Source organism: Anguilla rostrata, chromosome 8 (genome assembly GCF_018555375.3).
Source record: "Anguilla rostrata isolate EN2019 chromosome 8, ASM1855537v3, whole genome shotgun sequence".
NCBI classification, from domain to species: domain Eukaryota; kingdom Metazoa; phylum Chordata; class Actinopteri; order Anguilliformes; family Anguillidae; genus Anguilla; species Anguilla rostrata.
Genome location: NC_057940.1, coordinates 36,699,531 through 36,718,181, shown reverse-complemented (window position 1 = coordinate 36,718,181; position 18,651 = coordinate 36,699,531). Strand labels below are relative to the sequence as shown.

Sequence of the window (18,651 nt, the reverse complement as noted above, 5' to 3'; positions counted from 1 at the left end):
CTGTGCAGTCTGACTGAGGGAGGTTTTTGTACGGCTCTGTATCACTGTGTGAATATATCTTTACTGTTGATGTAGTGAACACTGACAGTAATAATCTCCTGCATCTTCTGCCTGGACTCCAGTGATATTCAGTGTAAACTGAGTGTCAAATCCACTCCCACTGAAACGATCAGGAATCCCAGTATGGCGAGTTGTGGCAAGATAAATCAGAAGTTTAGGAGCCTGACCAGGTTTCTGCAGGTACCAGTGGAGCTTGGGACCAGAGTCACCATCGGACCTGAGGAAGTCCACACTCTGACTGGCTGTACAGCTGATAGAGACAGTGTCTCCCAGCTGAACAGACCGTACTGCTGGAGACTGAGTCAGAACTATATCTGCAATTGATTCTGAAATACAAAAAATTGGAATGCATGTCAATGCACATTAATCAAAGCAAACAAATATTGGTAATTAACAAGCAATATTCTGGTCATTTTGACAATGGCAACTCTTGTAAAAACATTTATGTTTTCAAAATTATGCAATGTATATGTGAACAACAATCAAAATCCCAAGTTACAATGGATCTGTCGTTCTCACCTTGTACAAGGAGTCCCAGCATCACCAGCAGTAGAAAGACTGACATCATCATGTGAGGGAGTTGGAGTTTTGGGAGACCAACCGCGACTGAACAGGGGGTTCTTTAAGCTATTAACCTGAGGTAAAATAGCCACAAAGTCTCAAGAGACAAGGGAAAGGAAAATACTCCTTAGGGAGAGTATCCCAAAGAAAAGCTCTACACAACCCACGTACTGGGTAAAAAAGAACTAAGGCTTAAGGAGTATGAAAATAAAACAACTGCCGGAGCAGAAAACGGGGCAACTCAAAGAAAACAGACCTCGAACCGAGGCTGAAAAAGTAAAACCCTAAAGAAAGAATACTGAGCTTAGATTGTGGCACTAACTTGTTGCCAACAATCTAAAAAAGCTAAAGACTGTTGTGCTAATTTTATAGCCACAACAATCCAATATCGCAGCTCAAACCTTTTTACCTTTTTACCTTTTTACCTTTTTACCTTTTTACCTTTTTACCTTTTTACCTTTTTACCTTTTTACCTTTTTACCTTTTTACCTTTTTACCTTTTTACCTTTTTACCTTTTTACCTTTTTACCTTTTTACCTTTTTACCTTTTTACCTTTTTACCTTTTTACCTTTTTACCTTTTTACCTCGCTTGACAGAATACCGGCTCTCGTGCAACATAAGTGACACTGAAGCAAAGCTTACCGGCTTGCTCAGGGTTTAAATAGAACACCAACAGGTGCAAATCGTAAAAGGAAATTTGCACGTGTATAATTCAATCAACTCAATGGCCGTAATAACTGAAGAAAAGGTGCATAAAAAACCAATGGCCGTAATAACTGAAGAAAAGGCGCAGCAAGGAAAAGAAATGGTGGCATCAGCCAAAACCATGACACATCATAATACTGCCTGTGTCAGTGTCTGTGAAAGGACAGTCTGGGCAGTCACTGATCAGTACTGGGGATCTTAAAGTGTGTGGAGCAGTGAGGCAGGACAGGTATGCAAAGCCCCTTCCTCTATACAAATCCTGTCACACACAGTTAGAGGAGCTCTGATGTGTGAACAGCAGTGGGTCTGTAGAGGGCTGGGACTTGTGCTCTATTCACTATTTTTTGCCCAGTAAAACAAAATGTGAACTTTACTGTTTATGATATTGTATTGTATGATTAAAGATGTGTGACTGAGAAAGACTGGCTGAACATGAGGTATGATTGTTAAATATGTGTTTAATATATTCATATCTTATGGGCTTTGATGGCAGGTTCATTACAAGAGTTCAGAAAGTCAGGACATCAGTCAGGTACAGGGAACTATTCATTTACAGTATATCCATATGGATTTCATGAAAAGTGAAATACTGTATTATTGTGAATTTGAATGTTTCCTGATTTCACTCAGAAGACCTCATTTCTCTATATTTAATGCAGTTGTATTTAGACAACGAGCAATTAAGATGATTGTTTCTGAATATTGGTAAAACAAAGATATGCATGGAAAACTAATTCCATGTATTAAAAAAAGATTTATCCCCTTTTTTTAGTCCTAAACTGTAATTCCTTCTTCAGTTCTGGAGCGCACAGATTCTCATGCTCTCCCCCATGTGCTGCCAGTAGCCTATAATATTCATTTTGCTCTCAGCCAGCTGAGCAGCACAGCCACTGAATCTGGGAGCTCACATTGTGCAGCTGGTACAGGCAGACTGCTGGTAAACAGTCAACCAGAGGAATCACTTTGTCCTCAGTGAGAAAGGGACACCTGAGCTGAATGAATCCCTCCCTCCTAAGGTGACCATGCAGATAATGATGTGTTCCCTTCTACACAGCGGCTCACAGGATTGGTCAGCAGTGCCTATCAGACTGTAGTTTGTGCTCTTTTATTATGGTGATAGAGGATCAGATCAGAAGCAGCAGTGGAGCTCTCTGATTGGTCAGGGTGTGTAACAGCAGCCTGTGTGATGTGTGCTGGGAGAGCTCTGGACTGAGTGACTCCACTGTGCTGGACCGCCTGAAGTACACTGCTGCTGGGTTCTGTGACACATCTTGTGTTACACTCTTTTACAAAGAATTCAAAATACAAAGTAATTGGAAATTTATTCAACTTACATTCCTAAATAAAGCCTAGGATGCACTGAAATGAAAATGTAGTGTAATGTTCTTGAATAGGGAATCTGAATGATTTCATAATAATCCACTTTAGCTCAATGTTTTCGAGCAAAGCCCCTCAATGTCTCGGGTGAGTGGCTCCCCCCTCAGCACCTGCAGTAGGTCCCAGATGCAGCAGTGCAGTCTCTGTGCAGTCTGACTGAGGGAGGTTTTTGTACAGCTCTGTATCACTGTGTGAATATATATTCACTGTTGATGTAGTGAAAACTCTGACAGTAATAATCTCCTGCATCTTCAGCCTGGACTCCAGTGATTTTCAGTGTAAACTGAGTCCCAGATCCACTCCCACTGAAACGATCAGGAATCCCAGTCTGGCGACTTGTGGCAAAATAAATCAGAAGTTTAGGAGCCTGACCAGGTTTCTGCAGGTACCAGTGGAGGAACTCGCCATCGGAGTTGGTGTAAACGCTCTGACTGGCTGTACAGCTGATAGAGACAGTGTTGCCCAGCTGAACAGACTGAGCTGATGGAGACTGGGTCAGAACTACATCTGCCATCGATTCTGAAAAACAAAACATGGAAATGGTTGTCATAGCAATTCTCAAACACTGGGAAATATTCTGGTAAACTGGACATTAATGACAAATGCTGTGAACACAGATGCTTTGTCAAACAATGAGAAAAAAAATATAACATGACCAAAAGTTAAAATGGATCCGTCAATCTCACCCTGAGCAAAGAGTCCCAGCATCACCAGCAGTAGAAAGTTTAACATCATCATAATGCTGCCTGTGTCAGTGTCTGTGAAAGGACTGGACAGTCACTGATCAGTACTGGGGGTCTTAAAGTGTGTGGAGCAGTGAGGCAGGACAGGTATGCAAAGCCCCTTCCTCTATACAAATCCTGTCACACACAGTTAGAGGAGCTCTGATGTGTGAACAGCAGTGGGTCTGTAGAGGGCTGGGTCACGTGCTCTATTCACTGCTGTTTTTCCTCATTGTGATGCAGGGACTGGGTGCCCCGCCCAGCTGTGCTTGTTTTCTCTCTCTTTCTCGTCACCTCTCCCGATTCCCAGTGTCTGCAGGATCATGAAAAGCAGTCAGAGGCCAGAGTGAAGGAATAAAAACAGAACCGCAGTAATTACACCAGTTCTTCAGTGATTGGGAGCAGGCTCTTCCAGGAGGGGCTCCAGCTGCAGCATTTAGAGCCCCCCCCCCACCTCCAGATTAAAAGGCCACTGCCCAGAGCCTGGGGACCTCACTCTGGGACTGCTTCACTAATGGTGTGTGATTCTCCCCACAGATGCTGACTGTCTGTGGCCCTCAGTGAACCCCAGGAAACTGGTGGTCTGTTCTCTCCTGTAACCTTTTCAGAACAGCTGAAGACACGGGGAAAACCACTGCACAGTTTTATTTTTTCCTTACTGCTTTGCTTTTGTGTTTATCAAATATACACACAAGGCCTTTAGCCCTGGTGTTTCCTTTTCTGCCTCACCACTCTGTTGCCACACAAAGTGGCAGCATGAGACACTATAAAGATCCCAAAATGCGTTTATATTACTGTCTATGACACATTTTAAAGCTATAAATGTCAAACCGATTAGCAGGCATTAAAAATGTATGCTTCTTTAAATTCCAAAGTTATTATCATTATGAATAATTAGCCAGTCATTGGAAAGTTCTGGATTCAGTGAACATTGCTTACCCTTTGCTTAGATTTACATGCAAATCAGCATTTTTCTTCAGCAACCCAGTTTGGCAAGTTCAACAATGATAAAACCTTGCCAAACTAAATTTGCTAAAGAATAAGTGTAATGCTATCATTTTCAAGTAAAAAATAAGCTTGAATGTTGATTAAATACATACCTGAATCTCCATATGAAATAAAAGTGTGAGTTTCTTTGATTTAACAATAGGGAAACTGGGTTGACTGTAGAGAGAAAAACTGTTTTATTTCTCTTTTTACAGTGTTATTGTATCAAATATCGGTTAATGTCTGTCCAGACTTTTAAAAAATCAATCTATCCTTTCCCCCGTTTGCTCTAGTTTGAGATAACAAATCACATTTGAAGGCCTCAAATCATGGATTAAAACATTTATGTCAGATGGGATCCTTGATGGACACAGTTATATATCTATCCTGGATAATGCAGAAAATCCTCCACTCTTCCCCAATGTGTGTGCTGTTACACATCACATCTTTACTCGCAATGCACAGACTGAGCAGCACAGGCACTGAGCTGGAGGCCTGTGCATCTTGTGCAGTTGACACAGGCAGGAAGCAGGCAGCCTGTGGAGGACCAAATAACCAGAGTCACTCTTACATGATGAGGCAAGAACAGCTGAGCCAACTGACACCCTCCTTTTCTGATCAGCACTATGGCCAATTCCACTCTGGCATGTGGAGTTACTGGCCAGTCAGGAGCAGCACCATCAGAATTCAACACCAGATTGAAACTTACACTTATCAGCGTTATAACAGTGGTGCTGATGAAGGTAAAACTCAAAATGAAGTTAAAGTGACCATTGGATCAATGTTTTCTTTTTAAGTTGTCTTCGAAAAGAGGTCTGAGTAAAATTAAGAAAAATGTGAAAAAAAGTTGAAGAATAACCATTGTGGCTGTCCATGGTTACTGAATGTCTGTGGGGTTCAGGAATAGTAGGAATCTGTGACTCCATACAGGAGGTGATGAGCGCTCATCTGCTCATCTCGCACTACTAGTCCGGTCACAGTCGCATCATTTATCATTTCGTCTGAGTCAGGGCACTTGAATTACATAATGGGTATTAAAACATATTTAATATTAATATTTCAAACTTAATAATGAGAACACGATCTTGACAACTTTCAGAACATCATCTTAATTGTTCTTCCACGATTCTCCAGCAGAGGACATTCTAACACTACTTAGTCTGTCAGATCAACGATCTGTCCAACAGGCAGGTTTTTGCACTCAATCGCTGTGGTGGACTTTCGGTGGCGGGACCAAACTGGAAATCGGCAGTAAGTGGCGACACAACCCGGCTTTCTAAATTTTTCTGCAAAAATTTTAGAAGATTCGACCAGATTCTATCAGTTTAAACGAAGTGTTAGCATTGTAAATTCTACATTTTATCATATTCAAGCTGTTTCAGTAGTTCAGTTAGACGAAAAAAAACAGATCCACATTAAGCTCATCAAAGTAAACTACATTTGCAGAGGATGTAGTGTACAAAAATCAAGGGGCATGTAACATGTAACAAATTCAACAAACAAAAGGCTCGTGAAGTCAGAATGAATGAAAAAAGGCAAAGGCAAACGACTGTCTCTTGAGTGAGAGGTTTTTGTACGGCGGGTAAATGAGTCTGCATCACTGTGGGTCACTTTTGGTGGTGGAACAAAACTGTCAGTTGGACGTAAGTAATTTCTCTTTCAGACCCATCACTATCGATTTTTGTTTCATTTTAAGATGCTGCAATTTTCCGACGAAGTAAATCAAAATGCTAATCATTTTTGTGATGCGTGAATTAACAAGAAACAGTAGGCTTACTATTTGCAAAATTGGCAATTGATCTCAAATCCTTCTGAATTCATTTTAATTCACTTCACAAATAGCTTTTTCTCATTGTAAACATTCCGCATTTTATATAATTCAAGCTGAATCAGGTGTTCAGCTGGACAGAAAAAAGAACATATGCACGTGAAAAGCTCAACAGAGTAGCTAAGCTGCGTTTGCGTAAAATATTTACAAATCAAAGGACACGTAACATTTTAAAAAATGGTCAGAAAGAACGGGAAAGGGTAAAGGAAAGCTGTGTCGCTTGACTGAGAGGTTTTTGTACGGCGGGTGAATGAGTCTGTGTCACTGTGGAGGACTTTCGGTGGCGGAACAAAATTGTCAGTTGGACGTAAGTAATTCTCTTTCAGATCCATCTTTAGCGGTGTTTTTGCTTTCTTTTAAAATATGCTGTAAATCTTCCGACGTTAGACGTTGTAAATCGAATTGCTAATCATTGTTGTGATACGTGGAAAAAAATTCTCAAATTATTTTTAATCTATCCATCTTTGACTTCAGTCTGTCAGTCTTCGTGTTTGATGCTTAGATGACAGTACCGATTGTCAGATGCAGTCCATGCCTTTTCGATTTTGTGCTCCAGATGGACTAAATGAATTGCATTGGTGTACTTCACGTCCATAGCATCACAACGGCTTTATTGATTTTTGAACAGTCTAATGGTATTAATGGTACAGTCGAGGGAACTACGAACATCATCGTTTTCTCAGTGACATGCAATGCGACTGTTATCCACGTAATTAAAAATAAATAAATAAAATAATAATAAGTCATGTCGTAGCATTCTGTAGGCTACGGAATATTGGTTTCAGTGCTAAAAATGTGAGAAATTTCCATTTTTGCTGAATTAGTTTTTCTATTTGATACATTGTAGTAAGGTTTAAGAGAAGTTGGCAATGCTGTTTTCAGACTGCGTGTTTAGTTCATAAATGAGAAGGAACACAAAGGAAACTTCAGAAAATGTGATTCATTCTGTAGATTATCAGTGTTTAATGCCATTATGCATTTATTTTTTCTTTCGTTAACAGTTGAGGATATTATTTAGGGAACTGGTTTATAATTTACAAAAGCAGGTCAAGCTGTACAAGAGCTGGAGAGTGCAATTAAACCTTTAATAAAGCGCCAAATCTTCTCATTATAAAGGGCACTCACAGTTTATAATAATAATCATAATAACTAAAAAAAGCAGACTGAATATTTAATCGTGTCAGGATGAATTTTATTCTACAATGTGAGGTGAATCTGGATAAACTCACTTCTGCCACACTGAGTGTGACGCCTGATAATTTCTGCATCACATTCATGTCTCATTGTGCGGACAGAATGATTGACACATGGGGGCGTGTCCACTGTCTGACCTCATCACATTTCTGCTCTGTCTCCCAGGTGACACAGTCCCCACCCTCACAGTCCTGCCCCCCTCCAGTGTGGAGGTGAAGCAGGGGAAGGCCACACTGGTGTGTCTGGCCAACAAGGGCTTCCCGTCAGACTGGACTCTGCGCTGGAAAGTGGACGGTACCAGTAGGAGCTCGGGCGTGGCCGGGAGCACCGGGGTCCTGGGGAAGGACGGCCTGTACAGCTGGAGCAGCTCCCTGACTCTCAGTGCGGACGACTGGATGAAGGCGGGGTCACTGACCTGTGAGGCCACAAAGGGCTCCCAGTCTGCCCCCCCTCAGACACTGAGGAGAGCTGACTGTGCTGAGTAGGGCGGGTGCAGGCCCAGCTCACACACTCTGATCACACTGTGTTTACCCTGCTCTGCTCTCAGCCTCTCTGCTCCTTACTGCTGCACACTGAGCTGGGCCTGTGTGTGAATCCTTCCTCCAGCCTGAGCTGTCACTGCTAATGTCTCACATGTGCTCTGCTTGTGTCCTCAACAAATATGCATACCTGCCTTCTTATTTGTGTTTGTGTGATTTTGGCAATAGCTGTTAGATAAAAGTCATTGAAATAATAAAGATTCTTTGAAAAGTTATTGTTTGACTGGCTGTTATTATAAAAAGTAGACCTTTTTGTGCTAATGGTGTTTTTGTGCAAAATCTGTAGTGATTCCACCAAGAGGCCAGCCCTCACTCTGATGAAATCACAATTACATTCTTGTCACTGAAAATACTTTTGCAATACACCCAAGAATTCAAATAAGATAATAAAAATAAAACTTTAAAAATGTGTTAATTGAAAAAAGTATATATATTATTTAATGGGTCAGTGGTTTAATTCTCTGGAGGCCTGCTGAGAGGGGCAGTGATGTGTGAGCGCGCTCAGTGCAGTTTTGTGCAGCAGGATGTGTGCTCTGCTCACACTAACCCCCTGGGGACAGCCCAAACACCTGGCCACAGTGCTGCTCTATTCCCAGATTGAGTCAGTCCCACTGAGGGACAGCAGAACCAGCCTGCCCCGCCCTGCATATGCAAATCTGAGTTTCACCCCCACAGCTTGCAGTTTCTCAGCCCAAAATACCCCAGCACTGAGACAGCTGTTTGAGCATGAGGAGGTAGAGGGCTCATTTCCATAGTTAGCTAAAAATAGGATGTTGGTGTACCTTACGTCTGCCTTAGCGTGAATCTCTGATTAGAGATGTCACATCTGAGGGGACTTGCACTCTTATTTATCTGTGCAGAAAAATAATAATGTGATACTTAAACTTAACCTTTAAGTATCATAATATAACTAAATTAAAGTGCCTAGAATCATAAATACAGTCTAATCTCAAAATACAATTGTGCATTTAAGTGAGAAAATATTTTATAAACGAAGATAAGCAGACAAGCAAAATTATGCTTTCATTGTAAATGCTTAAATTAATTAAATAAAAAAATGGGTTCTCGATTCATAAATATTCAGAAAACAACATATTCCTACAAAGATTTGATTATTACAATTACTATTTGCATTTCAAATACTCCAAAGATTGTTGAAGAAAAATTATTTTCTGCATTTTAAAATTTTCAGTGGCTTCAATGAGTGTTTTAGTCATTTAGTGTTTCCTTGTGATTTCATGGGGTGAAAAATGTAATTGTATCTGTTCCACTTCTCGAATGGAGAAAAAGAGGTCCCCATAACTATTAAGTTATTGGTTAAAACATTATTTTGGATAATTGAAATAATATTAAATTAATTCTGTTCCATGTAGCAGCAGGTAAGACTGCACCCATTTCTTCTCCACTCAGATACTTCTGCTGTTTGGTGCAGAGGGGTCTCTTACAGTTGGTGACCTTGACACTTGACGGGTATCTGCGGGGTTTTCTCACTTTTATATATTCCATCCTTCAAATTTCCAGATACACAGTGCTGCATTTATTCAGCAAACACAAACAGGTTTTGGTAATACTAACCCTGTACTGACTCCATGCCTGAAATATAATGGATGCCTGTGCAATTGAATACATTAAGCTCAAGGGATATCAATTCAAAATGAATGCATTGATATCTTTTGAGTTTAAAATGATCAAATTTAATAATATGGGAGCTTGTTATGGAATTCTGTCCATGCTGTATCATGCTAAGTTGTGGTTAAATTGAATAACTAATGACAAAATTTGAAACTTGATGATCGTGCCAATCAAAGAAAGAAAGAAAAAAATAATAAATTCTGCGATTCAGTGCATCGTGGCTGAGATGTCACCAGGATCCCATCTGAACAAAAACACCTTTAATTACATAAACTCTGATGTATGTATTCAACTCAAAATACCCTTCAGACAGCAGTTCATTTGAAATCCCACTCCTTCCTCCTCTAGGAGAAAGTACACATACTCTGCTTTTGGGTGGACTCAGTACACCCAGGTGATCATTGCTGCTTGTGAAATGATACTCTGTGTTCCCTGTGATGTTGTCGTACAGAAGTGTGTGTGGTTCAGCAGCAGCTCTATTATAGGTTCTGTGTGACACAGAGCAGCTCCTCTTCAGTACAGAGGGGTGTGTATTCAGGACTGTGGCTCATTGTCACCCCCTACAGCCCAGCAGTAAATACTGGTGTCACAGAACAGTGCTTCCCCCCTCAGCACCTGCAGTAGGTCCCAGCTGCAGCAGTGCAGTCTCTGTGCAGTCTGACTGAGGGAGGTTTTTGTACGGCTCTGTATCACTGTGTGAATATACTTTTACTGTTGATGTTGTGGTCACTCTGACAGTAATAATCTCCTGCGTCTTCAGCCTGGACTCCAGTGATTTTCAGTGTAAACTGAGTCCCAGATCCACTTGCACTGAAACGATCAGGAATCCCAGACTGACGAGTTGTGGCACCATAAATCAGAAGTTTAGGAGCCTGACCAGGTTTCTGCTGGTACCAGCTGAGGTAGTCGCCACTGTAAACGCTCTGACTGACTGTACAGCTGATAGAGACTGTGTCTCCCAGCTGAACAGACCGAACTGTTGGATCCTGAGTCAGAACTATGTCTGCCATTGATTCTGAAAAACAAAACATGGAAATGGAAGTCAAAGCAAATTAATATTCTCAAGCACTGTGCAATATTCTGGTAAATTTGACTATACATTTATGACAATGCTGAGAACAAAGTTCCTTTGTCAAAAGTAAAGAAAGAAAATGTAGCATGACAAAAATCCAAAGTTAAACTGGATCCGTCAATCTTACCCTGAGCAAAGAATCCCAGCATCACCAGCAGTAAAAAGTTTGACATCATCATAATGCAGCCTGTGTCAGTGTCTGTGAAAGGACTGGACAGTCACTGATCTGTACTGAGGGTCTTAAAGTGTGTGTAACAGTGAGGCAGGACAGGTATGCAAAGTCCCTTCCTCTATTCAAATCCTGTCACACACAGTTAGAGGAGCTCTGATGTGTGAACAGCAGTGGTCTATGGAGAGCTGGGACACGTGCACTACCCACTGTTGTTTTTACCCAGTCAAACACTGAAATGTCAATATTACTGTTTATGACATTGTCCTCTATGAGTTTAGGCGTGCAACTGGTGACGACAGGCTGAATACGAGGTATGATTGTTAAATATGTGTTTAACAAATTCACATCTTGTGTGCTTTGATGGCAGGTTCATTACAAGAGTTCGGAAAGTCAAGGACATCCATCTGGTACAGGGAATTATTAATTTACAGTGTATCCATATAAATCTAATGAAGAGTGAAATACTGTATAATTGTGAATGTTCCCTGATTCACACAGAAGACCTTCTTTCTCTGTATTTAGCAGTTGTATTTTGACAAGTAATGAATATGCTTGTTTTTTTCAATATTCAGTCAATAGCACTAATCTTGAAAAATGTATTCCACATTTTAAAGCAAGTGTTATCTTCATTTTTGTCCTAAACTATAATTCCTTCATGAAATCTGGAGAGCACAGAAAATCCTGTTCTTCCCCATGTGCTGCCAGCAGCCTCTAATTTTCATTTTGCTCTCAGCCAGCTGAGCAGCACAGCCACTGAATCTGGGAGCTCACATTGTGCAGCTGGTACAGGCAGACTGCAGGCACACAGTCAACCAGAGGAATCACTTTGTCCTCAGTGAGAAAGGGACAACTGAGCTGAATGAATCCCTCCCTCCTACGGTGACCACACAGATAATGATGTGTTCCCTTCTACACAGCGGCTCACAGGATTGGTCAGCAGTGCCTATCAGACTAGTTTGTGCTCTTTTATTATGGTGATAGAGGATCAGATCAGAAGCAGCAGTGGAGCTCTGACTGGTCAGGGTGTGTAACAGCAGCCTGTGTGATGTGTGCTGGGAGAGCTCTGGACTGAGTGACTCCACTGTGCTGGACTGCCTGCTGTTCACTGCTGCTGGGTTCTGTGACATCTTGTGTTAAACTCTTTTACAAGGAATTCAAAATGCAAAGTCATTGGAAATTTATCCAAAATATATACCTAAATAAAGGCTAGGATGCACTGAAATTAAAATGTAGTGTAATCTTTTTGAAAAGCGAATCTGAATGATTTCATGATAATCCACTGAAGCTCAATGTTTTCATGCAAAGCCCCTCAATGTCTCGGGTGAGTGGCTCCCCCCTCAGCACCTGCAGTAGGTCCCAGCTGCAGCAGTGCAGTCTCTGTGCAGTCTGACTGAGGGAGGTTTTTGTACGGCTCTGTATCACTGTGTGAGTATAACTTTACTGTTGATGTAGTGGTAACTCTGACAGTAATAATCTCCTGCATCTTCAGCCTGGACTCCAGTGATTTTCAGTGTGAACTGAGTCCCAGATCCACTCCCACTGAAACGATCAGGAATCCCAGACTGGCGTGTTGTGGCAGCATAAATCAGAAGTTTAGTAGCCTGACCAGGTTTCTGCAGGTACCAGTGGAGGTTGATGCCATTGTAAACGCTCTGACTGGCTGTACAGCTGATAGAAACAGTGTCTCCCAGCTGAACAGACTGAGCTGCTGGATCCTGAGTCAGAACTACATCTGCCATTGATTCTGAAAAATAAAAGATGGAAATGGATGTCAAAGAACATTAATATTTTCAATCACTGGGCAATATTCTGGTAAACTGGACATTAATGACAAATGCTGTGAACACAGATGCTCTGTCAAAAGTAAAGAAAGAAAATGTGGCATGACCAAAATCCAAAGTTAAAATGGATCCGTCAATCTTACCCTGAGCAAAGAGTCCCAGCATCACCAGCAGTAAAATGTTTGACATCATCATAATGCTGCCTGTGTCAGCGTCTGTGAAAGGACTGGACAGTCACTGATCAGTACTGGGTGTTTTAATGTGTGTGGAGCAGTGAGGCAGGACAGGTATGCAAAGCCCCTTCCTCTATACAAATCCTGTCACACACAGTTAGAGGAGCTCTGATGTGTGAACAGCAGTGGGTCTGTAGAGGGCTGGGACAGGTGCGCTATTCACTTCTTTTTTTCCCAGTACAAATGTCAACAATCAAATGTCAACGTCACTGTTTCTGAGACTATATCGTACACTTATAGATATGTGACTGTTAAAGACAAGCTGAATATGAGGTATGAATGTTAAATATGTGTTTAATATATTCACATGTTGTATGCTCTGATGACAGGTTCATTACAAGTGTTCAGAAAGTCAAGGACATCAGTAAGGTACAGGGAATTATTCATTTACAGTCTATGCTATTTTATCCAGACAACATATTTATTGCGTGCATTTAGTGAATTATTTCTGAAATTAGATTGCACTTTTATAGATAAATAATTGGTCACGGGTGACAGCATATTGACTTATATTCCATTAAATTTGTATTTCATTCATTTCTGTGTTGTTTGTTCTGATATACATTTCAGTTTCAGAAATAAGAAATTTAGTGAAATCATGCATGCACAGGAAATGATTCAAATGATGTATATCCTTGTGAAAAGAATGTGAACTAAAACTGTATTAGAGTGAGCATTTCCTTTTGTCAATATGACCTGGTCCTTCCTTCATATAGCACTGTAGTTTTCAGATGATTAGAATGAGGTTCTTTGTGTTATCAGAGGGAATACTGTGCTAACTGTAGAAGGGAACTCTACTTCTCTCTCTACTGCTATGATCTCCAGTGCAGCAGTGGAACGTGCATTATTGTTCCATCAATGATTTATTTTTCTTTCTTTTTAAAAAATCTGAAATCATATTTATTGAGTCATGCCTTCCATCTTCCATGCTCACTTTATCAATGTCCTCCATCACTTTGTGATAGCACAGAAAAACTACATCTCTCATAATGCACATTCTTCCAGCAACCACTTATTTTCCCCCATTGCAGATCACTCTGTTACATGTAGGGGGGGGGGCACTGTACATCCTGTTCAGCATATATAGACAGACTACTCCATTGTCGGGCTGCTTCAAACTGCACCGGTTAGGTGTATGTTATACCAGCCTGGGGTTTTTTTCACAAACCAGGATTACTGAATAGCCGTCCTGAGCAAACCCCGGAACAGCTCTTTTTACTTCAGTCCATGTGCCATGTTTTGGAAGGTTCCGGGTTTTACTCAGTGCACTTACCTGGCAAACTCAGTAATCCTGCTTTATGAAACAGGGCCCTGTAGTTTCCTCTCCCTCATTATACTGCAGTGCTTTTATATCAGGAGCAAAACAGCACTCTCTGTCTCCTCCCTGTGGTCACACATTGTAAAGGCAGCTTGTGCCATGTATAGAACAGCAACCCGTAGTGATGTCCTCTACAGCCATAGAATGCTGATTATTTGAAAATTTAGAAGGGAGCACAGGGTTAGTCCTACATTACTTATTCATATTTGGCCAAAATTAAACTTAAATCAGTCTTCAGTAAGCATGAAAATTTATCCTATTGTAAATCATTGCGATACTTAAAAACAATGCTTTTGATCACACATACATCCATGCAAATTAATGTTCGAGATTTCCTATGATGTATCAGTTTTTCCACAACCAAGGGTGAAAGTGAAGTCACTGCAGAACATGGAGCTGAATCAGGTGTTTGGGAAAGAGCAGGAGGAGAGTGGGGGGTGTGAGAGCCACTCTCATCACTGAATGCTCTGTAGCCGGTAGCTCATTGGTATTCGGTATTCATTTCCAAAGATGCTGTGCAACTACAGGACATGACTTATCCTACAATGTTTCTGAGTCTCATCATCAAAATTAAGGGAACATTGACCAATGTGCAAAAAATCTGTTTAGATTCAAAATTATAATTTACCCCTGAAAAATTCCTCAAATATGTAAAAAAAACAAAAACATTACATTCAAGATATTTCACTTGTGTGGGTTGAGTCCCACCTCTGGTCCAGTAAACGTAATTGAATAGCAATTCACCACTCCAGTCATTAGTTAAATCTGTTTAACTTTTCCTTGTGTTTACAACGTACTGATACCTCAGGTGTGTAAGTGTAAGTTTCTCAAGTGTATTCCTTCAATGAAAGGTTTATGCTGATAAAATTTAAATGGATCTTAACAGGAAAGTATTGGATGTGCTCACAATAATATTTAAAGAAATGGTATTAAATATTAGAATAAGAAAGTTATTATTGCACAAAACAGTTCAGAATTTGAGCAGAGCCCCTTGGGGTCACAGCCCAGTGGCTCCCCCTTCCTGCAGTAGGTCCCAGCTGCAGCAGTGCAGTCTCTGTGCAGTCTGACTGAGGGAGGTTTTTGTACAGCTCTGTATCACTGTGTGAACACATTACCACTGTGGTAACTCTGACAGTAATAATCTCCTGCATCTTCAGTCTGGACTCCAGTGATTTTCAGTGTAAACTGAGTCCCAGATCCACTCCCACTGAAACGATCAGGAATCCCAGACTGGCGAGTTGTGGCAAGATAAATCAGAAGTTTAGGAGCCTGACCAGGTTTCTGCAGGTACCAGCTGAGGTAGTTGCCATTGTAAACGCTCTGACTGACTGTACAGCTGATAGAGACAGTGTTTCCCAGCTGAACAGACTGAGCTGCTGGATCCTGAGTCAGAACTATTTCTGCCATTGATTCTGAAAAACAAAGCATGGAGATGATGTCAATGTACAATAATGAATGTAGAAAAATATTGGAAATCAACATGCAATATTAAGGTTACTTTGACAAGATAACAATGGCAACTCAAGTAAAAACATTTATGTCCTGAGAAGAAAGCAAAGAAACTGTGAACTATAACTAAAACCTCAAGTTAAAATAGTTCTGTCTTTCTTACCTTGTACAAGGAGTCCCAGCATCACCAGCAGTATAAAGTTTGACATCATCATAATGCTGCCTGTGTCAGTGTCTGTGAAAGGACTGGACAGTCACTGATCAGTACTGGGGGTCTTAAAGTGTGTGGAGCAGTGAGGCAGGACAGGTATGCAAAGCCTCTTCCTCTATACAAATCCTGTCACACACAGTTAGAGGAGCTCTGATGTGTGAACAGCAGTGTGTCTATAGAGGGCTGGGACACATGCTCTGTTCACTGCTATTTTTACACATTGTGATGCAGGGACTCGGTCCCCCGTCCGGCTGTGCTTGTTTTCTCTCTCTCTCCTGTTACCTCTCAAGATTACCAGTGTACAGGGGGAGAGAACATCCTGTGCAGGTCTACGTCTAATACCAGCCTGGGTTTTTTCATAAAGCTGGGTTACTGAGTTAGCTGGGTAACTGTGCTGAGTAAACCCCCAAACAGCTCTTTATACTTCAGTCCATGCTCCATGTTTTGGAAGGTTCTGGGTTTTACTCAGTGCACTTATCCAGCTAACTCAGTAATCCTGCTTTATGAAACAGGGCCCTGTAGTTTCCTCTCCCTCATTATACTGTAGTGCTTTTATATCAGAAGAAAAATAGTGCTCTCTATCTCATCTCTGTGGTCACACAGTGTAATGGCAGCTTGTGCCATGTCTAGAAGTTCAACCCATAGTGGTGTCACCTACAGCCATAGAATGCTGATTACTTGAAAATTTGGAAGGGAGCACAGGGTCAATCCTGCATTACTTATTCAAATTTGGCCAAAATTATACTTAAAAAAGTCTTCAGTAAGCATGAAAATTTCTCCTATTGTAAATCATGACGATACTTATGAACAATGCTTTTGCTCACACCTACATCCATGCAAATGAATGAGCGAGATTTCCTGTGATGTATCAGTTTAATCACAACCAAGGGTGAAAGTGAAGTCAGTGCAGAAGATGGAGCTGAGTTTGGAGTTTGGGAAAGAGCAGGAGGAACACTGCTGGGGGGTGTGAGAGCCACTCTCATCACTGAATGCCCTGTAGCCGGTAGCTCATTGGTATTCGGTATTAATTTCCAAAGATGCTGTGCAACTACAGGACATGAATTATCCTAGAATGTTCCTGGGTCTCATCATCGAAAATAAGGGAACATTGACCAATGTCCAAAAAATCTGTTTAGATCCTTAATTATAATTTACCCCTGGAAAAACCTCAAATACGTACAAACTTTACATTCAAGATATTTCACTTGTTTGTGTTGAGTCCCACCTCTGGTCCAGTAAACGTAATTGAATTGCAATTCACCACTCCAGTCTTTTGTTAAATCAGTGCATCTTTTCCTTGTGTTTACAAAGTACTGATATCTCAAGTGTATAAGTGCCAGTATCTCAAGTGTATTCATTCAGTGAAAGGTTTATGCTAATATAATTAAAACGGATCTTAAAAGGAAGGTTTGGGATGTGCTCACATTTGGAGAAATTGTATTAAATATTAAAAAATGAGCGTTATTAATGCACAAAACAGCTCAGAATTTGAGCAGAGCACTTCATTGTCACAGATCAATGCCTCCCCCCTCAGCACCTGTAGAAGGTCCCAGCTGCAGCAGTGCAGTCTCTGTGCAGTCTGACTGAGGGAGGTTTTTGTACGGCTCTGTATCACTGTGTGAACACATAGCCGCTGTGGTAACTCTGACAGTAATAATCTCCTGCATCTTCAGCCTGGACTCCAGTGATTTTCAGTGTGAACTGAGTCCCAGATCCACTCCCACTGAAACGATCAGGAATCCCAGTCTCGCGTTTTGTGGCAGCATAAATCAGAAGTTTAGGAGCCTGACCAGGTTTCTGCAGGTACCAGCTGAAACAGTCATTGGCACTGTAGCAAGTGGCCACACTCTGACTGGCTGTACAGCTGATAGAGACAGTGTCTCCCAGCTGAACAGACCGAGCTGCTGGATCCTGAGTTAGGACAACTTGTGCCATTGTTTCTGAAAAATAAAATGGAAAAGAACATTTTAATATAAATATTTATCTACATTACTAATATTCCTGGAAATAATGAACAGAAAGAAACTGGACAATTTTAATGAAAAGTAACAAAACATTTTTTTTCTAAATTATCATAAAAATTCAAAGTGATCAATTAAAATGAGATTGGAGTCTCTCACCTTCTACAAGGAGTCCCAGCATCACCAGCAGTAGAAAGACTGACCTCATCATAATGCTGCCTATGTCTGTGTCTGTGAAAGGACTGGACAGTCACTGATCAGTACTGGGGGTCTTAAAGTGTGTGGAGCAGTGAGGCAGGACAGGTATGCAAAGCCCCTTCCTCTATACAAATCCTGTCACACACAGTTAGAGGAGCTCTGATGTGTGAACACCAGTGGGTCTGTAGAGGGCTGGAAAATGAGCACTATTCACTTCTTGTTCTGCCCACTAAAACATTCAAACGTAAACTTTATTGTTTCTGATATTGTATTATACAATTATAGATGTGTAACTGGTAAAGACTGGCTGAATATGAAGTATGATTGTGAAGTATGTTTTTAATAAATTCACATTTTGTGAGCTACGACGCTAGGTTCTTTACAAGATTCCAGAACATCAAGGACATCAGTCAGGCACTGGGAATCAATCAGTTATAGTGTATTCAATATACTATTAATGAAGACTGAAATACTGTAGTATTGTGAATATTTCCTGATTTCGCTCAGAAGTTCTTCTTTCTCTGTATTTAATGCAGTGGTATTGAGACTGAGAATGATGCATCTTCTTTTTAAATAGTGGGAAAGCAGAGTAAACCTTGGAAAACTTATTTCATGTTTTTAAACCAAGTTTTAACCTTATATCTGTCATC

At 40.9% G+C, this 18,651-nt stretch overlaps 1 long non-coding RNA gene and 2 gene segments (V, D, J or C); 2 read left to right on the top strand and 1 right to left on the bottom strand.

Moving 5' to 3' along the window:
• The window catches only part of LOC135261594 (Ig kappa chain V region Mem5-like), a 52,222-nt gene extending 44,033 nt beyond the window's left edge, over positions 1-8,189 (top strand). Inside the window, 1 exon segment of the V gene segment in view lies at positions 7,601-8,189. Within this exon segment, the coding sequence occupies positions 7,601-7,920 (320 nt within the window).
• The window catches only part of LOC135261595 (Ig kappa chain V region Mem5-like), a 79,603-nt gene that overhangs the window by 56,022 nt on the left and 4,930 nt on the right, over positions 1-18,651 (top strand).
• On the bottom strand, positions 3,172-3,481 carry LOC135261613 (uncharacterized). The gene is made up of 2 exons (XR_010331994.1): positions 3,391-3,481; positions 3,172-3,223 (listed from the first exon to the last, which is right to left on the bottom strand). It is a non-coding gene; the product is annotated as an uncharacterized LOC135261613 (long non-coding RNA).